The sequence below is a fragment of the Colias eurytheme genome, chromosome 23 (genome assembly GCF_061535395.1).
Source record: "Colias eurytheme isolate Ceu_HAF_F1 chromosome 23, ilColEury1 Martin Lab GWU primary, whole genome shotgun sequence".
Taxonomy (NCBI): Eukaryota; Metazoa; Arthropoda; class Insecta; order Lepidoptera; family Pieridae; genus Colias; species Colias eurytheme.
In genome coordinates this window covers 1,022,753-1,049,600 of record NC_143002.1, presented here as the reverse complement: position 1 = coordinate 1,049,600, position 26,848 = coordinate 1,022,753, and the positions used below count along the sequence as shown (strand labels likewise).

General features: G+C 37.2%; 2 protein-coding genes across 2 annotated transcripts; one reads left to right on the top strand and one right to left on the bottom strand.

The window, feature by feature from the left end:
• Positions 1-288: 288 nt before the first annotated feature.
• LOC149898111 (uncharacterized) lies at positions 289-822 on the bottom strand. The gene has a single exon (XM_090115383.1). It carries the CDS (start codon positions 820-822, stop codon positions 424-426), a length of 399 nt encoding a protein of 132 aa, XP_089971509.1. The 3' UTR covers positions 289-423.
• A 5,219-nt stretch (positions 823-6,041) lies between these two features.
• LOC149898110 (cilia- and flagella-associated protein 58-like) lies at positions 6,042-25,337 on the top strand. Its single transcript, XM_090115633.1, has 19 exons — positions 6,042-6,125; positions 7,037-7,165; positions 8,144-8,237; positions 9,672-9,807; positions 10,248-10,425; positions 10,804-10,923; positions 11,540-11,734; positions 13,113-13,234; positions 13,813-13,952; positions 14,653-14,791; positions 15,241-15,290; positions 17,095-17,273; positions 17,654-17,863; positions 20,936-21,086; positions 22,315-22,439; positions 22,868-23,025; positions 23,745-23,862; positions 24,414-24,480; positions 25,074-25,337. The coding sequence occupies exons 1-19, from the start codon at positions 6,042-6,044 to the stop codon at positions 25,223-25,225; spliced, it is 2,547 nt and encodes an 848-aa protein (XP_089971759.1). The 3' UTR covers positions 25,226-25,337.
• The last annotated feature ends 1,511 nt before the right edge of the window (positions 25,338-26,848 follow it).

Sequence of the window (26,848 nt, the reverse complement as noted above, 5' to 3'; positions counted from 1 at the left end):
AGCAGCGAACTGAAGCTAGTTAAGTAATTTACTAATTTTAGTCCACTTATAAAATCCACACACTTCCTCGATAAATGGGCTATCTAACACCGAAATAATTTTTCAAATCGGACCAGTGTGGGACCAGTAGTTCCTGATAATAATTAAATCGATAGTATAGATTTAATTCTTATAACATTATCTATATATATTTGTAGAGAACTGTAGAGGGGTTGTTAACTCAAAGACATTTCAGATTGTAATGATTTTATTTGTACACAGTTCCCGTTTTTATACAAAAAATCGACCAAAAACAAAACTAATCAGAATTCTAATTTTGAGATTGAAATTTAGAATGCGCTCTGATTAAGAAAAATAATGCGCCAGCTTGTACACAATATGATATATATATACTCTTATGCATGTCTCCCATAGTGTCCCCCCTCAAGCGAAGCGAACATTTTTCTTGACGACGCGTCCACTTCTTGTAGTGTAGGGACGTGCCTTGTCCGTGTTGTAGTCTGAAGCAGGCACTGACGTCGTAGCACTTGTAGGAGTAGGTGTGGATGCTACTGCTGTGCTTGCCATACCTTCAACCTCTTCGTTTAATATGTATGCAGGCTTGAGTCTGTCAATTGATACTACTGTAGTCCGAAGTGGTAACTGTATTTGGTAGTACTTGTCGTAGCGCTTCAGTACTTCATAAGGGCCGTCATACGGTGGAGTGAGTGGTGCTCGAACTGTATCGTTCCGTATGAATACATGAGTACACGTAGACAAATCCTTGTAAATAAATGTTGCTCGATTTGCAGGGGATCGTTTAGTTGGTGTGAGTATAGCCATAGTTTCTGTCAGGCGTTTCACGTAGTCAGCGTCTTCAATTCCCGTCCGTGTCGGCACGAAGAAATCAGAGGGCATGCGCAGTGTAGTGCCGTAGGTCATCATAGCTGGACTCAAGTTGTTATCTTCTCTTATAGCTGTGCGTAAACCCAGCAGTACTGTCGGTAGTTCGTCTGTCCATTGACAAGTACTGCCGCGAGCTATGAGCGCGGCTTTCATAGTGCGATGCCATCGTTCGATTTGCCCATTTGCTTGAGGGTGAAATGCCGTAGTGCGTATTCTTGTAACCCCAAATCTTTTCATGAGTGCCTTAAATAAAGCAGATTCAAATTGTCGGCCTTGATCGGTAGATATGCGTAGCGGGCAGCCGAAGCGTGCAATCCAGTTCTCGTACAATGCTTTCGCGACGACTTCGGCAGTTATTTCTTGAATTGGAACAGCTTCAGGCCATTTTGAAAGACGATCAATGATGGTAACGCAGTATCGGTAATCTCTTGAGAGTCGTAGTGGACCGACAATATCTATGTGAATGTGTTCGAAGCGTTGCGAAGGCGGGAACTCTGCTAATGGAGTGACAACGTGCCGATGAACTTTAGCTCGTTGACAGCTGATACAAGATTTGGCCCATAACGTAGCGTCTTTATTCATTGCTGGCCAGAAAAACTTCGATGTTATTAGCTTTCGAGTAGCTCTAATACCAGGGTGGCATAGTCCGTGTTGAGCGTTAAATGCCATATAACGGTATGCCTTCGGTAGAAAGGGACGGGGCGATGCGCTTGATAGCTCGCACGTGATTGGTCGATCGAGTCCGGGTAGCGTGACTTCACCGAATGTTAAATTTGTTTGAGTTTTCAATTTTCTAAGCTCTTCGTCGTCACTTTGGTCGATGGCTAACTGCTTGTAGTCGATTACATTAGGGCATTGGATCTCTTCGATGCGTGACAACGCGTCGGCGACTGTGTTCTCTTCTCCTTTGATGTACTTGATACTCGAACAGAATTGACTTATGTAATGCAATTGGCGTTCGCGCCGTGGAGTGTCGCTACCGCTTGCAGGTCTTGATAGTGCGAAGGTGAGAGGCTTGTGGTCAGTATACAGAATGACTTCGCATCCTTCAATTAATCTTCTGAAGTGTTTAACAGCCGCGTACATCGCTAATAATTCGCGATCATACACGCTGTAGCGACATTGCGTAGCACTCATTGCTTTAGAGAAAAAGGCTAGCGGTTTCCATCGGTTCTCAATCTTTTGTTGAAGTACAGCGCCGAGACTATGATCTGAGGCGTCAGTCATGATGGCAAGGGAGCAGCCAGGAATGGGAAAACATAATGTTGTCGCTTCTGTGATGCTTTGACGGCATTTCTCAAAAGCTTCAATTGCTGCAGTAGTCCATTCGATAGGCGTTTTGTCGTTCTTCTTTTTATTATGTAGATACTTGTTTAATTCATTTTGTAAATGTGCTTGGTTCGGTAGGCAGTCTCTGTAAAAGTTCAACATTCCTAGGAAACGACGCAGTTCTATAATGGTCTTCGGTTGAGGATACTTGGAAATTGTTTCTATTCGCTCTTGTGTAGGTTTAATGCCACTCGACGAGACTTCATAGCCCAGAAAATTGATCTTTTCTACTCCAAATACGCATTTTTCGATGCTCAATGTAACTCCGAAGTCGTCGAGGCGTTTCAGTACTTGATGTAGAAGCTTTTTATGCTGTTCTTCATCTTGTGAGTATAATAATATGTCGTCGACGAAACAAAAACAGTCATCAATGCCTCTGAGAACTTGATGCATGAATCTTTGGAATGTTTGACTGGCGTTGCGAAGTCCAAAGGTCATACAGGTAAATTCGTATAACCCGAACGGTGTAGTGATGGCTGTTTTCTGTGCAGTTTCTTTGTCAGCCAGTGGTATCCAGTAGTAGGCCATTTTCAAGTCGAGTTTTGAGAATATTCTTTTGTTGTATAACTGATATGTAAAGTCTTGTATGCGAGGTATCGGATAGCGATCGGGTTGTGTCACTGCATTTAAACGTCTGTAGTCGCCGCATACACGTAGCCCTCCATCTTTTTTCTTAACCACGTGCAGTGGGCTTGCCCAAGGGCTTTTTGATGGTCTACAGATGCCCAGTTCCACCATACGGTCGAATTCAGCTTTAGCAGCGTTATATTTCTCGGGTGGGAGCGGCCTGGGGCGAGCGAAAAGCGGAGGTCCCGTTGTTTCTATGTGGTGGACCACTTCATGCTTAGCCGGTTGCTTCAATGACATCGGTCGTAGTATGTTGGGGTATTGATTCAATATGCTGTGGTAAGCTTGTTCTGAACTCATGACGCGGATTGAGTGTACGGCCGTAGATACTTCGATTGCTTCGACAGCAAGTTTTGTTGTATCATCAATTAATCTTCTTTTGTGGAGGTCAACTAGGAGCTTATAATGCCGTAAAAAGTCTGCGCCCAATATTGATGTCTTCACGTCGGCTATGACGAATGTCCAAACGAAGTTACGTCGCAAACCAAGATCGAGCCTGTAAGTTTTCTCGCCGTAAGTGTTTATCGGCGTGTTGTTTGCCGCGAATAATCTGTAGGCGCTCGGATCGGTTTTCTTCCATTTGTTCGTTGCGGCCCACACGGATATATCTGCGCCTGTGTCCACGAGGAAACGTTCATGAGTGTTGCGATCATGTACACAAAGGCGATTGCTGGTACTGGGGACACCGACGTCCGCCACCGTCGGTGTCGAACTTAGTGCAGGTCCACACTGCGAGCCTAGCGCGGTTGCGACGGCGGGCGCGAAATATCAAACGTATGAAACGCGCCTTTGCGTCCACATTGAAATGACTATGGCGGAAGCCTAGGTGTGCGTCCACACTGAATGCGCGGTGGCGGCGGCCTAGGCGGGCGCGACGAGCGGGCGCTCGCGGTGGCCACACCGACGCGCGAGCTCAAGTAGCGGTTCGACGTTTTTCGGGTGTTGCAAACTTTGGACGATTTGCTATTTTTACTGGACAGTCCGATTTTGAGATGAGGTCATTATAGAAGTTGTACACGAAATAAATAAAACAGAGGAATAACGGGTGAATCTTATATGAAGAATTGAGATTATACCCTACAAAATTACTGTGGTGTATATAAGTGTTTTAGATTGAATCGCACTTATGAATAAAGAAGTTTCACTTCAACAATTAAGTATTTACCGCTATTTTACGAAAAACAATAAAGGATATAATATAAGAATTCGAGCGACAAGACCGAACTGGTTTGATACCCCCGCCGTCCGCGCATTGGGTCGCTTGCTGATTAGGCCCGTAGTGTGGCCAGAACGCGCGGATAGGAGAGTTTGAAAACTACGCGCGCTGGCTCGCTCATTACCGTCGCACTAGGCTTCCGCCATAGTCATTTCAATGTGGACGCAAAGGCGCGTTTCATACGTTTGATATTTCGCGCCCGCCGTCGCAACCGCGCTAGGCTCGCAGTGTGGACCTGCACTAGTGCGGCGGTAATGAGCGAGCCAGCGCGCGTAGTTTTCAAACTCTCCTATCCGCGCGTTCTGGCCACACTACGGGCCTAGTCAGCAAGCGACCCAATGCGCGGACGGCGGGGGTATCAAACCAGTTCGGTCTTGTCGCTCGAATTCTTATATTATATCCTTTATTGTTTTTCGTAAAATAGCGGTAAATACTTAATTGTTGAAGTGAAACTTCTTTATTTATAAGTGCGATTCAATCTAAAACACTTATATACACCACAGTAATTTTTTAGGGTATAATCTCAATTCTTCATATAAGATTCACCCGTTATTCCTCTGTTTTATTTATTTCGTGTACAACTTCTATAATGATCTCATCTCAAAATCGGACTGTCCAGTAAAAATAGCAAATCGTCCAAAGTTTGCAACACCCGAAAACCGTCGAAACGCTACTTGAGCTCGCGCGTCGGTGTGGCCACCGCGAGCGCCCGCTCGTCGCGCCCGCCTAGGCCGCCGCCACCGCGCATTCAGTGTGGACGCACACTTAGTTTTCCGACGTTTTGTTTCTTCTACAGCAAGGTGATTCGCATCGTTTTGCTTTGTCGCCATATCGGAAGTGATATTTACACTCCCACTCTGGGTCGCTGGGCTTCCGTGGTGTCCGATGACGCATGGATGTTGACCGCGAGCGTGACCGACGTAGATGAAAGGGACGGCGATAGTTGCGATGAGTTGACCTGCCCCGTAGTTCGGCGATTTCTAACGTAAGCTTCTCAAGTTGTTTGGATAAGATTTCGAAATGCTGAGGCGTCGTGTTACTTGTAGCTGTACTAGCGGTAGTCACTGCCGCTATGATGGCGTTGGAGCCGGAGTACTCCATCATCTTGTCCGCCATGGCTGCCAAGGTGTCGAGCGAAGATTCATTATTGACGGAGAGCACACAGCGTATGTGTGTAGGTAAGTGATTCAGCCATTCAATTTTCAATCCTTCGTCTGTTATCATGCCGCCGGCGAGTTCACGCATCTTACGTAGAAGTATGCTTGGTTTTTGGTCACCAAGTTCTAGACCGCTGATTAATTTTTGGAAATTCTGTACTTCGGACTTCTCATAAACGGTGAGCAATCGGTTCTTCAGCGATGCATATTTGTCCTTGACTGGCGGGTTGTAGAGGAGATCTGTGAGGTGCTGCAAGTCTTGTGCTTGCAGTTGTTGCAGAAGATAGCGGTACTTCTGGTCGTCGGAGGTCTTGAGTGGGTCTACCACAGCTTCAAATTGTATGAACCAGGCTCTCGGGATTTCGCGCCAAAATGGTAGCAGCCTGGACTGGATGGAGACGGGGGCCAGCTCGCAGTGCTTTTCTTCATAATATTGTTGTTCGTCTTTTTCTTCCATGTTTTCTTTTTGCTCCGTCGGGGTCACCAATTGTTGAGAACTGTAGAGGGGTTGTTAACTCAAAGACATTTCAGATTGTAATGATTTTATTTGTACACAGTTCCCGTTTTTATACAAAAAATCGACCAAAAACAAAACTAATCAGAATTCTAATTTTGAGATTGAAATTTAGAATGCGCTCTGATTAAGAAAAATAATGCGCCAGCTTGTACACAATATGATATATATATACTCTATGCATTGTCTCCCATATATTTTACCATTTCATTACTTATCTGTGGCAGACGCGTTACCATAGCAACGGCGTAAACGATCCAATATTTTGGACATTTGTTTTGCTAAGTTATTTTCGCTGTATTTATAATTTAAAATGGATAACGTGGAGGAAGAAGACTTTGGGGCTGCTATCGTCATTGGTTCGGAAACTACGGAAGCAGAGAAGGAATATGAAAGAGTAATATTTTGGTTAACTTGTTGTAGCCTGCGGCTTTGTTTATGTTATGGGTGTAGTTAGAAATACTTTTGAGTCTTTTTTTTATAATAGGCATAAGAATTGTTAATAATATTTTTATCAAAAAATACCATTTATTTGATGTGTCGACGATGTGTGTTATTTACATATTTGGCGGTAAAAAAAAACGTAGATACATGTGTATCTACGTTTTACATGTGTATCTACCTATTTCTTAATAAAAAAAAAGGATTCTTTATACATATAAAGAATCCTTGATCCTTGAGAAGATTTGTACATTAACAGCTATACGCAACACATGACTGATTTAACATTTTTTTTTTACTTTGTTGTTAGTATTTAAATTAATTGGTAACCCAGCTTTCCAAACTCTACCATTATCAAGAGACAATAAATGTGCGATAAAGATGCTATAAGTATGTAGTTGAACATATTTTATGAAAATACAAATGCCCGTTTCAAATTAAGAGGCGACTATTCAAGTTATTGTTACAAAAATAAGGTTTTCTAAGTAATAGTTACTACCCTATAAAATACACATGACCAAAGCCATATGAGTCAGTTAATATTAGCTAGTAGCTAGTAGCTTCCTGAATCTGTGTTCCCTGACGAGTACAATATGGGGGTCTTCAAACGTAGAGTGAACCTTCTAGGGAAGCGCGTTCCGTCTTAGATCACATCTCAGCTTAACATCAGGGGAGATTGTGGTTAAGCGCTTCCCTATCGACAATAAAATGGCCTGGCAGAAATCACTGCATAGTGATAAGGCCGCCCTTTGTGCTTTTGTTTATCGTAAATTGTTATTTTATGTACCTGGTTTATTGCACAATAAAGTGTTAAATAATAAATAAATAAAAAAAAGTAGCTAGTAATCTTCTAAATTGTTGTTTTAGGTTCTCGAACAAATGCGAGAGTCCGAAGGGCTCAAATTGTATACAGACGTGTATACAAAGCTCTACGACTCTTATTATAAGCTGAAGGAAGAGAATGTCGCTCACCAGGAGAATATAGCTGGTTTAACGGTAATTATCACTTCATAATATAAAACAAAATCCCTTCCTTGTCTGTCAGTCCCTATGTACACTTAGATCTTTAAAACTATGTAAAGGATAAAGATTCTTGCTAATAGATAGATTGGTTCTCGGGTTTTAGTATAGTTGTTGAGTTTTAGACAATGCGGGCGAAACCGCGGTTGCAAAGCTAATTCTGTATTAAATACAGTAAAAGTAATTTATTTACATGATATATATACGCTTTTTATCTTCATATTTTTCTTGATTTGTGTGGCAAAGGAAATAGACCGGTCAAAATAATGTATGTTATAATAAATAAATAGCACTCACGGATCACGTACTAATACAATCGTGAAAATAAAATATAAAGTTTGAAATCGGTCCAGATGTTCCCGAGATTAGCGAGTTCAAACAAACGCTTAACATAGAACGCAAGCACGTAGATAACAACATATTTCTCTATAGATAATATTGAACTCTATAATCTATATAAGTATTTATTTAAAATTATATATGTATGTTTATCAGCCATCTGGTTTCCATAACACAAGCGAAAGCTTAGTATGGGATCAGATCGTGCCGTGTGTGAAAATTATCCCAAAATATTTATTTATTTATAACTAGCGGTCCGCCCCGGCTTCACCCGTGGTACACATTTACGTTTTCTCTACATAGAAACCATCCTCGTACTTCAAGGAATATAATAAAAAAAGAATTATCGAAATCGGTTCAGCCGTTCTCGAGTTATGCGCTTACCAACACATTTTGCGATTCATTTTTATATATAAGAAGAAGATACATGTTTATCAGCCATCTGGTTTCCATAACACAAGCGAAAGCTTAGTATGGGATCAGATCGTGCCGTGTGTGAAAATTATCCCAAAATATTTATTTATTTATAATTTGTGCACAATATCACAGATAATATAATACAGTACAAGTAATACACAGTTGTACATAAATAAATATTTTAATAATACCTTACAGCATAAAGTGGGTCGGTACGATGGCGTTATTAACACCTACCTCAATGAAATATCCGACTCCAATAAAACTATTGACAAGTTGCGAGCAAAGATTGGTAAGTGATCGTTTAAATAATACTCGATTTCCGCCCGCGACTTCGCCCGCGTTTTCAAATAAACCCCATATAGTTACCGTTCCTGTGGGATTTTCGGGATAAAAAATAGTGTATGTCTGATTCTGGGTCTTATAGCTACCTACATAACAAATTTCATTGCAATCTATTCAGTAGTATTTGTGTAAAAGAGTAACAAACATTCATCCAGCCATCCATCATCACAAACTTTCGCACTTATAATATTCTAGTAGGATAATATTATAACGCTATAACTTTTTGAAACAATATTCTATTCCTGTAATATTATAGAAATGTCGCTTTAAAATTAATATATTTTTCGTGTATTTTTAGTTCTCAATCTATCACTACATAGTATAAAACAAAATCGCTTTCTCTGTCCGTCCATATGTATGATTCAATTTTTAAAACTAGGCAACAGATTTTGATGCTGTTTCTTTATATAGATAGAGTGATTCAAGAGAAAAGTTTAAGTAAACAATTTAATAGATTTTAGACAAAGCGGGCGAAGCCGCGGGTGGAAAGTTGCCAATGATTTCTCCATCGAATATAGAACATTATAGATCATTGTGTCTATAATGTTCTCCCTTTAAGTTTTATTTTCGTAACAAACAGCCTTTCCGAAGGTCTAGTCGTAGTAGGAAATTTAATTAAAAACGTCTGATTTTAATCAAATTTATTACGGTTTAGTGGTTAAGGCGTGAAACCGTAACAGTCAAGTAGAAGGGATGTGCATTTATAATTTTAGTGTATAATATTATGTATAATTCAGATAGGTTACAGTTTTAACGTTGGTTTTATTAAGCCAACATAGATGCTGCAACAAGCTCGCTCTTCAAAAAAATAGATTATAAATTAGATGAAAACTTTAAAATAAATAACTAACGCTCTTCCCATTCAATGTAAGGGGAATATTTGATCAATTAATAAAAATAAGAAAGATCTATACCACAAAACTAACAACTATTTGAAACAACCTTAATCAAATTAGATTAACACTAAATAAACAACCCCAAAAGAAAATCAGTTGACGAATTACGAATAGGTAGGACGAATAGGTATAAAAATAGCGTTACATATATTAAATATAAAAAAAATATATAAGATGACTGACCGGTAGGCTTGGTTTTATAGTGGCCCTGCCTTCAAAGCCAGAGGTTGTGGGTTCGATTCCCACCCGGGGCAAATATTTGTGTGATGAACATATCTGTTTGCTCTGTGTCTGGATGTAAATTATCTATATAAGTATTTATTTAACAATTATATATGTATATTTATCAGCCATTTGGTTTCCATAATACAAGCGAAAGCTTAGTATGGGATCAGATCGTGCCGTGTGTGAAAATTGTCCTGAAATATTTAATTATTTATCTACAAGAAGATAGGTGAAATAAAAGCATAGTTTCGATTAAACAGAGGAAGCCCGAGCGCTAGCGGACGCTATGCACGCGCGAGAACTGGCAAGCGTGGAATCTCTGGAGACGATGAAGAAGACTGTCACAAGGCTGGAGAAAGAGCTAGATGCAAGGAAACGCGCGGGGGATGATGATGCGTTAGTTTTTGTGATTAATATATGGGTAGTAACAAACAAAAAGGAAAATATCAAATTTTAAGTTTAAGGTGTTGATATTTATAAATCATTCATGTTTGAACCTTGGTCTGCTTTCATTCCAAATTCCATCCGAAACAGTTCTCTTATTTAGACGTGAAATTGTCATATATAGCCAAAAAACTTTGGCATTAATAATATTGGTAAAAATGTATCTAATTTCAAGTTTATTAGGTAAATAGTTTTATAAACTATGGAAATTTCATCGTATTCTGGGTTCCCATCTAATTTTGTTTAGAATTATTTTGAATAGTAGAATCATTTAAAACTAGCTTTAATCAAACGATTTCAATTAATAAATATGATATTTTCATAATTATCATGTAAGTAATCTTAATATTTATAGCACCAAAAGGATATCTAATAATTAAATCACTATCTAGAGGTGCAACATCAGCGGTAAAAGAAAAAGAGAAGTTCGAAAAGGAAAAAGCACGTCTTCAAGGTGAATTGGATGGAGTCAAATTGAGATTAACCAATGCTCTCGGTTATATAGAGGAGTTGGAACATAAGAATACAGCAGCTGATGAGAATATAGCTAAATTGGAAGAACAATTGGAGGTAGGAAATATGATTTGTGTTTAGTTTTGGATGTGATTGTTTGAGTGGATTTGATGATACTTTCGTTTTACAAATAACCAATTAATTTAAAAGAGAAGACGCAATGAGCGAATAAGTCCCCGTCTGATGCGAATTTTAGAATTTTCGCAAAAACTCGTAAATATTTTTGGTCATGCTTACTGCATAATCTGCGAAAATCTAGAGTACTAATCTACTTAAACATATTTTGTTAAACTTGAAATTGACAAAAAAATAAGGAACAACTTCGTATTTCTATCGTATCGTTTATTTGAAAAATCTATCCATAAAATTGATAATAGTGTTTTGAATGAAGAAGATATATCTCTACATCTTTCTAATACAGATGTTTGTATTCAGGAAGCAGATAACAACGCAGTTAGACAGAACAGACTAGTGGATCATCTCAAAGGCGAGAGTACGACACTTAAAAGTGAAGTGGAAAGTCGAGGGAATCAAATTAACAGTCTTAAAGATAAGGTAAGTGTAATATGTTACTTTAAAAAGAGCTGCAAGTAAGATTTGGTTGAATCTTATCGAAGGTAAAGAGATGTCCGAATCAAAGTGAAAATGACTAAGAAACTTATTTAAGATATTTTATTTGATTGATTTAAGATGAAAAAAAACTTGATAGATTAAATAAATTTGGAAATCAAAAAGTCATACCAAAAGTTTATTTTCAATATGTTTAATATAGGAGTGTTATATGCTTAATATTCTTAGTAGGAATTAGTAGAAACTAAGCATATTAACAATGTATATTACCAATTAAACTGATCTTTCTTGTACAGCTTGTACTGTATAACTTAAGGAAGCCGTACACGGACCGCTTCAAGCAGTTGAGACCGACGGCTTGAAGCCGCGACCGCTCGGTGAGCTATAGACATTCATTCGCTGCCGTACACGGACTGCTCGAGCCGTCGCGACCGCTTCAAGCCGTCAACTGAGTGGTTTGTAGCGACAGCTCGAGCAGTCCGTGTACTTCGCTCAGCCGTTAACTGCTCGAGCCGCCCGTGTACGGCCGGGCTTAAATAGAAGAAAATAGAATAAAACAATTACATTTAAAAATACCAGCACTATAACTGTTTTTTTTCAGCTAACAAAAGCAGAGAAAACGATAGACAGACGCGACAGACAGCTCAAAGATATAAATCATAAGCTGGATGTAGCTCAACAGGAACAAGAAGCAGCTTCAAATAAAGCAGCTCAACTTAGAGAACAGCTTGACTTTACTAATGCTGAATTTGATAAAACTAAACAAGCATTAACCAATACTAGCAAGGAACTTAAGGTAAGTAAGCTTGAGAATATTTTATGTTAGGTAGAAATAGTTTAAAGGTAACAAGAAGCAGCTTCAAATAAAGCAGCTCAACTTAGAGAACAGCTTGATTTTACTAATGCTGAGTTTGATAAAACTAAACAAGCACTTACTGGCACTAGCAAGGAACTTAAGGTAAATGTTGCAATAAAACAATAAAAAGAGCGTGTGTGCACACGTGTCAGAAGTGAAACTTCTTTGGCAAGATTCAAAGATATCAAAATTACCTTACTCCAAGATGTGACGGTATTGCCATGACACGTCCTTGAAATTTTACTAAAGAAGTTTGTTTATATAAAGAAGTTTCACTTCAAAAATTTTTTTTTCTACGAATTTCTAGTTAAAGAAAAAAATCGACTGTGGGGTTGGGATTAGATCGACTTTTTTTCTATTCTTTAACAAATTTTCATTTCTAAAACATTTAAATGCTTTTTAAACCAAAAGAAATATTTGAAAGTGTTTTTTTATTTTTTTTATAATGTCATGGGCCATGGCTTGACGCATATATTAGAAAAAGTAGTTACATTTTTTGTATCCACTTTTGTTTGTCAATAACAACACTAACATGTTAATTAGATTTGCATTTGCTATTATCAAAAAAACACGGAAGCAAAAAAATTCGGAAGTGTTTTTTTGTTAACGTTCAATAACATTGTGTATTAGGAATTAGGATATCATTTTGATAATACTTAATGACAGGTTTGTTATATATTGGATATAGGTATATTAATTGTATCGACATTTAGGTACACGAGACTAAAATATTCACAATTAGGTAGTTAGTAAAAGTTGTCTGATTAATCATAGCGTAAGTGTATCAAAAGGTTAATTCATTATTTCAAAAAAGTGTAATTTTTTCCTGTTTAGATTGTCGAATAGTCTGTTTAGAATTTCATGATCTCTTAATAAAGCTTCTTTCAAACTATAAAATACAGTATGGAAATAATGTATTTACGGGATAAAATCTATCCTATATGTTAATCCAAGTTACCCTCTATATGTGTGCTAAATTTCATTGTAATCGGTTCAGTATTTGCGTGAAAGAGTAACAAACATACACATACACATCCATCCTCACATACTTCCGCATTTATAATACTAGGTTTCCGCCCGCGGCTTCGCCCGCATTTTCAAAGGAAAACCCACATAGTTCCCGTTCCCGTGGGATTTCCGGGATAAAACCTATCCTATGTGTTAATCCAAGTTACCCTCTATATGTGTGCTAAATTTCATTGTAATCGGTTCAGTAGTATTTGCGTGAAAGAGTAACAAACATACACATACACATTCATCCTCACAAACTTTCGCATTTATAATATTAGTAGGACCTAAAATAAAAATGTATATATAGAACACGATAGACGATGGAAACCGTCTGCGCAACGAAGTGTCGAAACTGACGAAGCAGGGCGTCCAGCAGATGAAGAAGTACCAGCTGTTGGAACAGGCCAAGGCCGGAGTGGAACATGATAGGTTGGTGATGGTGATGATGATATTGGTGATGGTTTTAGTGATGATGTTATAGAAGAGGTTTTAGTAAGTGTAGAAGGGAAGTTGGTAACGAATGCTTTAGATTACACGAATTAAGATTTTGGGTATTGTGTAGGTTATCATATAAATCCTATAATACATATAATGTTTTTTCATTCTTCGTATTCAACACGAAACTTTTGTATTATATAGACTCGTGATAATAAGTAAGACAGTTATTTGAAGATTTGAGAGATTACTCTTTTTTAAATGTTTTTGTCCATAGAGAGCAGAGTTAAAATTCCTCAGATCCAACTGTCCTGTGGCATTATGTGGATTTATAGCATTCCAAAAATTATTCAAATTCAAATTCAAATTACATTTATTTGCAAGAATGTAGTTACATATTTTAGATGTTTTGATTACAATATTATGTGGCTAATACATTCTACCCATTGATTGGGTGTGCAAATATTAAAAAGAAAGTTGATTAGTTGATTAGTATTAGATTATTTTTTAAGGAATGAAATTAAAACAAATGATTGTATTATATAATATTATTTATTTTTGTATTATATCAGAGAGAATTTGAGACAGCAAGTGAGCGTCATGGAGAGAGAGATCATGTTAAACAAGAAACAAGCTGAAGCTGACAGAAGAGAGATAGAGAACTTGAACAGAGAGAAGGAGATATTCAATAAGAACATGCAAAAGATTCAGAGTGAGTAAATGATAGTGTAGATTATATTGTAAATGATACCTCGCTATCACTTGAATTCTTACATTAAATAAAAAATGTATAAAAAAGAGGTGTGGCACTCAGGGACTGCCGCGGTAAAGCTATTGCATGCTATGCCTTCAAGCCACACCTCCGTGCCCGTCGGAGTGGGGAGCGTGAGGTTTTTTCGTTACGGAATTTCTCGATTCGGTCCCCGCGCTCAAGGCCCGCGATAGAAGCTATGCTATGCATAAAAATATTTCAAAATTACAGGAACCAATTTTGCAGTGAATAATTAATGTCACGTGCATTTAATGAGAGAAATGGGTTCTTTCATTTCCGATAAAATCATAATTTGTTTATTTTAAGTGTAACCAATCCTTTTAGTTTTTTACAGCATTCGTCAAACGCACCTCGTTCACCACCTATTAAGCAAAATTTCCTTAAACTTCTGTGTGTCTAATAAATACTAGTCGTAATGAAACAAAAATTGGTTGTTTGTAAAGTAGGTTTACGATCGAGATGTTTACGTGATAACGTCTGGTTGGTGGCAGCGCTCGAGATGAGACGGGAGATCGGTCCGTCTCTCTCGTCCTGCGATCGCGCTCGTGAGGTTTTGGTGTGACACAAGTTTCTGAACATGTCACCCGACTAAAACGATTTTAAAAACGTTATCACGTTAAAAAGTACTGTTCATCATCAGACGAAGCCATGGAGAACCTGTTAATCATCAACCGCCAAGAACAGCGGCGGAAGCAGTTAGAGCACGAGCTTGAGGTGTCTGGGTCGCAGGTGAACAAGCAGCGGCTCATCATCAGACAGCTGGAGAAGGATAAGGACAGGTGATGAGATGTTCTGGTTAACCAGACGATATGTAACGTCTGGTCAATCAGACGATATGTATTGTCTGGTCAAGATCAGACGATATGTATCGTCTGATCTCTGTGACCAGACCGACTAGACTTGACATGATAATAAAATAACAAAACAGACTTGCAATTATTACTCAATTTTTTCTCGAATTTCCGGTCTTCATGAAATTACTAATCAAAATAAGTATGTACCTACAATATGTAATTATTTCAAACTAGAGGTCCGCCCCGGCTTCGCCCGTGGTACATATTTCACAATAAAAGCCTTTGTCCTTTCTCGGGTATCAAAATATCTCCATACGAAATTTCATGCAAATTGGTTCAGTAGTTAAGGCGTGATTGAGTAACAGACAGACAGACAGAGTTACTTTCGCATTTATAATATTAGTATGGATTTTAAATAAATGTTTATTTTACAGAATGCTTGAAGACACAATAGCTCTAAATGAGAAAATTGACGAAATATCCGGTAAGTTTATTGTTATCAATATCAGACTATTATAAAAATATAATAGCTGAGCCCTGCGGTTTACCCGCATTGCTGCGTTCCTGTTAGTCTTAGTATGATGATATATAGGCTTATAGCCTTCCTCTGTAAATGGGCTATCTAACACCGAAATAATTTTTCAAATCGGACCAGTACTTCCTGAGGTTATCACTTCGCGTTCAAACAAACAAACAAACTGTTCAGCTTTATAATATTATAGTATAACCACAAGCGCGGTAGGTATAAGATTGCCTTTAGATTTTCGCAAGTAAACTAGAAATTTTTATCCTGTCTGAGACTTGAAATTATTTATTCTTAGTACCACAGCTTGTAAATGCATTAAGAGTTTTTATGAAATATTTTCTTGGAAAAACAATGTTACATTTTTCTAGTAAGTATAGGGATAATTTCAAGTAGGATATTTATATGAATAACTACGCACTCAATTTTGCCATATCTATACTTTTATACTAATATTATAAAGAGGAAAGGTTTGTAATTATGTATGTATGTATGTATGGTTTTCACGCATAAACTACTGGACCGATTTCAAAAATTCTTTCACCATTAGAAAGCTGCATCTTCACTGAGTAACATAGGCTAGGTTTTATTCAGGAAATCCCACGGGAACGGGAACTATGCGGGTTTTTCTTTGAAAACGCGGGCGAAGCCGCAGGCGGAAAGCTAGTGTTGCATAAAATATTACTTACTATTGTAATCTTATAAAAAACGAATACCTCGTGGTGGTTTTTTCTAACTAGGTAATAGTTTAAAGTATGTACGTATAGGAATTACCAAAATATTATTAACGAAATAAACTTTGTTCCTGTAATTTATATTTTATGATGACGAAGAAGACTTAACTTTAACCCGGATACTAATCAATCCAAGTAGGATATAAATAATAATGTTAAATTCAATATGTATAACTAAACGAAACAAGCTAACATTAGTCAAGTTAGTTTTTCTGTAAAATGAATCTTACTAGACTATTTCGTATTAAAATATACAGATCATAATTTATTGATAAAGCCGCCTCGGAGCCTTATTAATTCCGTAATTTGCAATATTATGCTCGTATTTGATTACATATAGTGTACTAGTGTGAATTAACGAATCTTAAAGTATTATTTTAATTTCCTCCTTTCAAATTTAGATTTTTTTGGTGTATTTTCAGTGAATATATTATCAAAAAACTGTACACGTTACTTTACTTGGATATGTATCTTAGGGCCGATTTTTCAATCCTTGGTTAAAACTTATTCGCTACCATTTTAAAAATGTATTCTACTTGCCCGTATTTGACAGTTTATAGGTAGCATTTTAATATTATGTTCGTGTAATACTTTATTGGACAGATAAATTTTAACCAAGGATTGAAAAATCGGCCCTTAATCTAATACTTTTGGTAAAAGTGTTAGCATAAAACAAAAATGTCATCGAATAACAGGTTATGTGGATTTAAAAAATAAAACAAGTGTTTTCATCCATAACATATTTATTTCAAAATCATTTGATTTAATATTATACAAGTTACTTAAAAGTAAACTTATTACACACATCGTTAAACAATATATTTCGGCATAATTTCGTTTGCAAACGAAAAAAAGAGCGTGTGTGCCGAGCACACGTGATAGAAGTGAAACTTCTTTGGCACGATTTAAAGATAATATAATCGTCGCCTTTCTCCATCATGTGACGGTATTGCCATGACGCGACCTTGAAATAATACTCTCAACGCGCCTTAAGAAGTTCCACTTCAATAAAAAATCATTGATCGATACAGAGGAGGTCCGGCTCCGCACCGCTGATATCTTGGACCTGAAGAAAGCCCTCCGCGACGAGGGCATCAACAGCAGAAAGCTCTCCGTGGCACTCGACACAACAAGGGCTGAACGCAACATGTTGCACAAGAACCATACGGAAGCGCTCGATGAGATACAGGATCTGAAACAGAAGCTTAAGGTTAGGGAATAATAATGGGCCATTTTAAATAAAAGACGTAATACGCAACGTATTTCAGACACAATCAATTAACTACTTATACTAGATGCAATCAATCATATACATATACCAAACACAATCGACAACATATACCAGACACAAACAATCACTTATAACCAGACACGTAAAACTACATAATTATATCAGACACAATCAATCACGTATACCAATTCCAAACAACTATTTATGCTAGCCACAATCAATCACACATACCAAATAGAATCAACAACACATACTAGACACAAACAACTACTTATACCAGACACTATTGATCAGACACTAACAGCTACTACTGATAAAAATAACAGTAACAATATCAGTAACACACGTGTACCGCACAGATGCTGGCGTACCAAATCGAGCAGCTCAAAGAGGATATAAGCGGCAAGGAGAGCGCGCTGAAGTCGTGCGAGGGCTCGCTCAGCAAGTGCAGCAAGCGCGCCGAGCAGCTGCGCGCCGACGTGCAGGCGGCCGCCGCGCGCCTGGCCGACCTGCGGGCCGAACTCGCTGCGGCACGGCAGGAGGAGGCGAGACTTGCACGCGCGCTGCAGGTGAGCACACACACACTGCGCTGCAGGTGAGCACACACACACACACACACACACTTACGCTGCGCTGCAGGTGAGCACACACACACTGCGCTGCAGGTGAGCACACACACACTGCGCAGCAGGTGAGCACACACACACACACACACTCACGCTGCGCTGCAGGTGAGCACACACACACTGCGCTGCAGGTGAGCACACACACACACACACACTCACGCTGCGCTGCAGGTGAGCACACACACACTGCGCTGCAGGTGAGCACACACACACACACACACTCACGCTGCGCTGCAGGTGAGCACACACACACTGCGCTGCAGGTGAGCACACACACACACACACACTCACGCTGCGCTGCAGGTGAGCACACACACACTGCGCTGCAGGTGAGCACACACACACACACACACTCACGCTGCGCTGCAGGTGAGCACACACACACTGCGCTGCAGGTGAGCACACACACACTGCGCTGCAGGTGAGCACACACACACACACACACTCACGCTGCGCTGCAGGTGAGCACACACACACTGCGCTGCAGGTGAGCACACACACACACACGTCATGCTGCATGTGAGCGCGCTGCGCACACAGTTACACAAATTTTACGTGATTTACCTACTTGCTTCATAGTTCATACAAGATGCCAAATTTATTGCACGCCTCATAAGCGAAGCGTTGAGGTGGGTACTACTGTCACTTCGCGCAAAACATCTGATTTTTCAAACTTAAAATGTCTTTATGTATCATACATTGCACTTGTAAGATAATACATACACACACATATTAAGAAAAAACACTATTTTTAACGTTCATGATATTTTTGATGTCATTTTTGTTATTTAAACTAGTTAAAAACAGTTTAAAAAAGTTCTGTCTTGGACGTCCGTGTGTCTGTATGTGCGGATCCTTTTTCTTGTTAACACGATAGCGACCGAAATACTTTACTAATCGAGTCTTTTTTTTTCTCTTACGCTTGAGTATGCTCAGGAATAGAACCCTTTCATTTTTCAGGGTCTGATTCGATGTGGTTTAATTGTTATTAAATAAACAAAAATAATAATTAATAAATATTTATTAAAAAAAAATTATGAGGCGTGCACTTTTGGATTTTCCAAATTATATTTTCTCTTACAGAACGAAGTTAATAAACAACCAGTTTATTAACTATTCGGCTGTTTGATAATTACCTACTGGGATCAAAATATATTTCAAAATTAACTACATATTTTCATCTGTTAAACAACCCTAAAATAGATTAAGTAAAGCGTGTAGATTACAATTAATTATTTTATTATAGCCCATTTATTCTCTTTGTCCAAGAGCCCTTCAAATCAGGGTTTCCTATACATTAATCCATTGTTTTTTCAATAAGCAATGTACAACCATGAACCAATATATACTTCAAACTTTGCATAAACAAATAATTGTGTTTAATTTCAAATATAACATTGAACTTCTAGGAAGACTTATTTTTCTAAGACTACGTCATTTTATTTAAACAATAAACACTAGAAATTCTCTGTCTTATTCTAGACCAGAGGTGCTTAACCTTTTATTGATGACGGATAATATTTGAACGCTTTTTTCACATTTTCTTGTTTAGTAGACAGTTTTTTTTTATAAATCCTCGCTTAAATCAATATTTTTTATTCATTGACACAGGTAATTTTATAATACTGTCCATATTTTCAAAATATAGTTGCTAAAAATTCCTATCGTCGTATATTTTTATGCAATATCCTTGAATTTGTCAATAAATTGTGCGAAATGTGTGTCACTAAATTTTTAAATTTACTGTAGTTAACGGCTACGTAAAGAAAAAGTATTTTTATACAAAAAACAGATTGCCTTAAGACAATAAACATTAATAAATGTTCTATGGTAATATTATTTTAAAAACAAAAATTTATAAGATTTAAGATTTATAAGATAAAAGAGCATAGGTAGATATTTAAGAAACAAAAATTTCGATACCCCTCTATAGCTTTCAGACAAAAAAGTGTAGGTAGCAGTAATACCTAATAGACCAAAGGTTTTAAACGCCTGTACAAAATGGAAAATCATTTATGTCGCCTACTTCCGAGAATTATAAAATATGTAGTTGTCATTACAACACGTCATACTGATATTGATTTAGTTTTTACACTCGTTTGTTTATTGGGATTTCCCTCAGCAAACTGTGTGATAGTTTTTGGGAAACCAGTGCGTCATTGAGAACTTGAGTTACTTAAATGGACTACTTTTCCCGACTGTGCAAAGAAAAAGGTTGGGCTTTGCAGCATATACTTATTCTTACCAATTTGCCATATGGTTTTAACTTTTAATTTAATTTTGTCATGTCCTACATGCAAAATAATTATTATTAATAGATAAAAATAAAAAAACACAGAATAGCTTTTCCTCAATTATTCCTCTAATTTCAATATACATCCTAAAACACTAGCCTGTTTCCAATAAAACTTTCTCCAACCGATAGTTTCAAATGAATTGACCCAACGGCCAACGCTATTACGAATTAACATTTGACGTTAGACCTTCACATGAATCTACTTCAATTGATCTTCAAATATTGGTGTGAATATTTCAATTACCGATTGACCTCGCCAGTTCACTAGTTAAAAATGTCATTGAAACTAATATAGGTAAAAAATAATTAAGTGCGAACTTTATTCATAAAGTGGGGGTTCCGTAGGATTGCGAATATGGAGACTTAATTTTTTTACAAAACCAATTTAAGTAAACCAAAGTATTTAGTATGTGTAATCATAATTAGGTAAGTTCTAACTGATCTGATGCAATGTATTGCAGCTGTTATAGATAATAAAAAGAAGGAAAAATCTATAAAAAGCCTGTATATTTTCCTTAATGAATCAATAAAAGCTTTACAATTGATTAAAAAAAAATAACAGTAATCTCTATGTAAATAAATATAATTAAGCTGTATAGATACGAAAGAATAAGAAGTCGGTTAAAGGTCCCGACGATTTAAAAAAAGATCCAAGTTTTTTATTTACGTATTTATTATTTAAAATTTCACATTTTACATATACGCTTACATCGCATTAGGAAAGCGACGCAGCTAAAGCGAAGCTGCAAAAAGAGGTGGAAGGTCTGGTGAGCGAGCGTGATGTGGTCGGCGCGCAGCTTGTTCGACGGAATGATGAGATTGCGTTATTGTATGAGAAGATACGAATATTGGAACTGACGCTGCATAGAGGTGATGTGAAATCAATAACATATACACACACATATAAATGATATGCACAAAAAATACGCGCCAGTACACGTACAGACACACAAACGCATATAAGTACCTACAGTAAAGGTTGTAGTGCTTTATGGTGATAATGGTTGTTTTTTAACTTTAGGGGGTAGTAGTTACTTGTATAGTAAATATAAGATTTAGTTTTCCTACAATCCATATATTATTAACTAGCCACTCCGCGCGGTTTAACCCCCGTGGCTCCTCTCCTGTTGGTCGCAGCGTGATGGTATATAGCCTATAGCCTTCCTCGATAAATGAGCTATCTAACACCGAAAGAATTTTTCAAATCGGACCAGTAGTTCCCGAGATTAGCGCGTTCTAACAAACAAACAAACTCTTCAGCTTTATAATATTAGTACCTATAAATTATTATTTATTACCTATCATGCGTGTTTATTAAAGAAAAAAAATACACATTTTCCAATATAAATATTACAGCTACAGCTTAACGCGCAATTTTCCTAATCAGATATGAAAGAGACAGGTAGATCCACTAATGCATTAAAAAAATATTATTTATACAGTGAAACCTGGATAAGTGAGACATCAAGGGACCTGCAATGTCGTTTCACTTATAGAGGTATTCCACTTACCCAGTGTCTCAGATATGCAGGTATAAATAAATATCTGTCTCATTTACAGAGGGTTGATAACGATTGTAGCTTTTGTTTTGACATTTTTCAAATAAACATCTGTATGATAGTAAAGCGAAACTAAAACTGAAGGTAATTGAAGCTCAAAATTTGTACTTACGTACTTGGAATTACGTGTGGAATTTGTGGGTTGAATAAGAATGAGTAAACAAACAATGTTATCTCAGTTACAGAGGTTTATGCATATAAAATTTACTCGCTGTCTCAGTTATAGAGGTAACTATGATGATAAATCGAAAGAACAAATCCCAGATATAGAGGTTTACCTCGTCCCACTAACAGAGGTAATTCAGTGCCAAAGTGTTGGGACCTCAGCATGAGTTCCAGTTATGGAGGTTTCTCACTTATCCAGGTCCCACTCAACCAAGTTTCACTGTATTATATTTAATGAATTTGAATTTTAACTCACACCTTATATGAAAACTCATACAATATACCATTAAAGGCCTTACTGTTCATCAAACTTACTTTGACGACATATTATTGTACCTGTCTGAGAAGCGCAAATATTTTTTTCCAATATCCAGGTGAACGACAATATGAGCAAAGAGTTGAAGACATCCGTCTCTTACGACTGGAAATTATCCGACTACGAAAAGAGAAGAACTTACTGTCCAAGGGAATTGAGAATATGACAGACTTAAGATTAGAGGTAAGGTTATAATTATAAAAGATAGGTACCTATATAAAATTACGTAGTAGATCATCTTCTCATACGTATTGCAGGGTTTCCTCCACGAAAATAAAATGGTTCGCATTATGTTTTAAAATGGGTTTACGCCATTTTATCCAAAAAAGGACGGACATAACGAGAAGCTAGTCATAACGGGTGATAAGAATGCCCGAGATTTTCTAGAGGCATTTGATTATGTGTTCATACAACATTATTGAAAAATATTTATTTTAAAAACAATTCGAAACAACTAAACAGATTTTCGTGTTACATTAAGGGTTTTGAATCTAAAAAAACATTGACTAATATGACGGTCCATTAAGTAAGTCGATTGTTAGAGAATTAATTTTTATAAAAGAGAGTTTCACTCATTATATCACGCACGCATTGTGCAATCGTTACATCAGGTGTTCAACCTGGAGCGCGAGTTGGGTCGCGAGCGGCTCCGCGTGCGCGCGCTCGAGGAGGCGCTCGAGACGCCGCTCAACGTGCACCGCTGGCGCAAGCTGCAGGGCACCGACCCCGACAGCGTGCACCTCACGCACAAGCTGCGCCTCACGCAGAGGTGCGCACACACACACACACACACACGCAAGCTGCAGGGCACCGACCCCGACAGCGTGCACCTCACGCACAAGCTGCGCCTCACGCAGAGGTGCGCACACACACACACACACACACGCAAGCTGCAGGGCACCGACCCCGACAGCGTGCACCTCACGCACAAGCTGCGCCTCACGCAGAGGTGCGCACACACACACACACACACACGCAAGCTGCAGGGCACCGACCCCGACAGCGTGCACCTCACGCACAAGCTGCGCCTCACGCAGAGGTGCGCACACACACACACACACACACGCAAGCTGCAGGGCACCGACCCCGACAGCGTGCACCTCACGCACAAGCTGCGCCTCACGCAGAGGTGCGCACACACACACACACACACACGCAAGCTGCAGGGCACCGACCCCGACAGCGTGCACCTCACGCACAAGCTGCGCCTCACGCAGAGGTGCGCACACACACACACACACACACACATAAACAAACCCACATAACATACGCACGCACGCACATACACACGCGCACATATTCCATTTTCTACTTAAATTTTTATTTCTGTACTTATGTATTGGTACCTAACTTTTCCTACCAATGCAAATGCCAAAACCACATAATCTGTAATCAGCGCTCTGTACAGTGTACGGTTGCACCGTACAGCAATAAAATATCATGTCGACTTTAAAATAAATCATTCACATTCATTCCTTCTTACTACAGGAAAGTATTAGCCCAAAGTGAAATGTTGGTGCTAAAAGATCGTGAATTGAAAGAAACTAGGAATCTGTACGGCGCCGTCAAAGATATGCTTGCGTTACAACCAAGCCCTGAGATACAGGTAAATAAGAGTGGAGTGGAAAGTTTTAAAGAATAGAAGAAATTTCACTAGGCGAAAGACGCGGGTTCAAATCCTGATCGATTTTTTACCATAAAATTGTAATGTGTGTAATGCTATAAAACAAAATATCGTAACGAGGAGTGGTGAAAGAGTGAATACGAGTAGAAAGTAAAAGTTGTTAAGAAAAAGAAAAGAGGAAAAATGCAAATAAACTCACTCATACTTTTATTTATTCAATTAGACTTCTTCTAGAACCCTTTTGAATAGTCATAACATAGTTTTATCATTTACCACGATGTGCAATGGGCTGTTTGTATAATTTTGTGCGTGAATATAATTTTGATATACTTAAATTTGTCAACATTGACTAAAATTAACTAAAAGTGCGTCAGAGAACAGGCTGTCAGGTAACATTAGGTATTTGATTTCGGTATTGTACCTTACTAAGGAACAACCGAATAGTAATCATGTTCAGGGTCAGACATTAATGCTATGCTTCTCTGAAAAGTAGATAATATTATGTCAAGGGTACTAAAAACATTTTCTTTCAGCAAACTTTGAACAGGACACAGCGTGCCCTTGCACAAAGAACGACGAAAATGAAATGTCTTATAGCTGGTGAGTATAATTATTATTTATAACTTTCAACTCAATTTTTTGTAGTATGTTGGTTGTGCGTCATCAATATCAATGATCAAGCTGATTTTCTCTGGTAGTGACGTTGTAATACGGAGAATTCTGTAATTGAACAAATTTACACCTTCTAAACTAACACAGCACATTTCCCAATCGGTAGAACATATTTGTTAATAACTATATATTAAAAAAAAAATACGGACTTTCCTAGCGTTTAATCTTTCTCTGGCACAAATTTCATCAAAATTGGTTCGCATGAAATCGCAACAGGCAGAGTAACTTTCGCAATTACTAATTCAGTAAAGATTTTATATATTGCTAGGTTTTGTTTTTAGATGCATATTTTGTTACTCTCAATAATAATAATTAATCGTGATTCAGTGTGTCCTCTAATATTACCATTTTAAAATTCTATGCCGAAATTGAGAAAAATGTATCGTTCTCGTGTCAAATGAGAAAAAATCACGTACACAATTAAATACTTAACAATGAAATAGTTAATTATGGTGTTTTTTCCATTTTTCTGAAAATAGTGATTCCTTTTAAGGCTCTTAAAACAATTTTAACTATTTCAGAACTAAGTATGCGTGAGAAACAAGTGACGGATTTACGTTTAGAGCTGGACAAAGTGAACGAAGATTTGAACTCGTTCAAGCAGAAATACTATGAAATGAAGAGAGCTTTGGACGCGGATGAAGCTCGCCGACTTAAAATACCCACGCCTTGAGAATTAGATACAAATTGTTCTGATTTTTAATAATTTGATGTTCAGATGTATATAATTCGTCTCATGTGTTGTTTTATTTACAAATGAGAATGTTAAAATTGTGTTATGTTTGGGAAGGTACCTATGCTTGTAGATATTTTTTTGTATTCACAAGTGCTTCACAAGTGCTATACAAATTATGTAGGTACGAAATTAAGCTTTAACAGTCATAATTTAATAGTAAAACAAGGTTTATCTGACTTTTGTCAGTTTTTAGTTCTGATTTTTGCCAAAAAAGCATTTTTTATATCAACATGTTACAACATTATTTCATTTTTTCTGCAAAATCGTGTATATAGGTATCTGTGTTCAAATGTGTATAGAAATGTTGATGTTGTTAGATTTACAATATTTTCGGTTTTCGGAACCTCTGTATTTTCCTGTATTACTAATATTTTTACGATATTTTCATATCTGATAAATTGTGCAATCTTTGTTGTGCCAAAGTTTTTGATCTCATTTACAAGGCTATGTTTGTATGAAACCTTTTGTTACGTTTATTAAAATAAGATAAGAATTATACTTGACTTTTATTTCGAACCTTTGTTGATATGTAAAGTGAAATAGAACTAATTTCCATCATCATAACTGTTTGAATTAAAATAAATATCTACGATTGCTAAAATTCTACATGCATTGTGTGTAGTTAACTAACAAGGAACAGTTTGTTATCAAAATTAATCAGTCACAAATCTGTAAAGTTTGTTCGATAAATAACATGGTTATCTTTCAACCGATATAATAATACCTAATATGTACTAGCAAAGCACCGCGGCTTCTCTCGTGGTACATCTTTGTTTTCTCTCCATAAGATTAACATACTCGTACTTCAAGGAATATTATAAAGGGTATCATTTAAGCTATCACCAATTTAATTAGTTTTGTGTTTCTTAAATAATAGGGTTTATCCTCAAAATAGTAGATCTGTCACCAAAATGTAGTCACCAAACAATGCAAAATCAGTTCCACAATAAATCACCTAAAATCCTGAGATATAAGGTCTAGTACCAAATAAATGTTTTTGTATGTATTATAATAGGTGTGTCCTAATAAGTATTTATGCAAACTAATTTAAAGAGATCACCAATAAATAATATTATATTACTAGAAATTTGCATTAAGTTCTAATAAAAAATTAGGGTTGTCATCATCGTTTCAACCAAAAGATTCTGTTACTTAACTAGACTCCCAAGGTTCTAAATTTCCACTGGTAGTATAAATTATATTTAAATAAAATTTTTAGCAGAGTAGTAAATAAAACAATTAAAGTCAATTAATCAATATTTATTGTTTAAAATAATTACCACTGAACAATCAGCGCTGGTTTAAAATAGCTGGCTTATGGCTAGCAGAATAGTAGATAAAACACTTTAAAGTTAAAATAATCAATATATTTATTCTTAAAAATAATAACCACTGAATAATCAGCTCTGGTTTAATAGCTGGCTTATGGCTAGCATAATTATTGTCGATAAAACACTTAATTAAAGTTAAAATAATCAATTTTTAAAGCGCGCCAATTTGTCTCCGCCCCTTTGATCATTTTTTCATTAAAATTATAAATTGATGTATTAAATTGGTAAC

What these genes read in the sequence shown, in the direction of transcription:
- LOC149898110 (XM_090115633.1), top strand. Translation starts at nt 6,042, where the DNA reads ATGGATAACGTGGAGGAAGAAGACTTTGGGGCTGCTATCGTCATTGGT. An exon ending in GAAAATTGACGAAATATCCG is followed by an intron (nt 15,291 to 17,094) that starts GTAAGTTTATTG and finishes TGATCGATACAG; the next exon opens with AGGAGGTCCGGCTCCGCACC. An exon ending in AAGCTGCGCCTCACGCAGAG is followed by an intron (nt 23,026 to 23,744) that starts GTGCGCACACAC and finishes TTCTTACTACAG; the next exon opens with GAAAGTATTAGCCCAAAGTG.
- LOC149898111 (XM_090115383.1), bottom strand. Translation starts at nt 822, where the DNA reads ATGGCTATACTCACACCAACTAAACGATCCCCTGCAAATCGAGCAACA.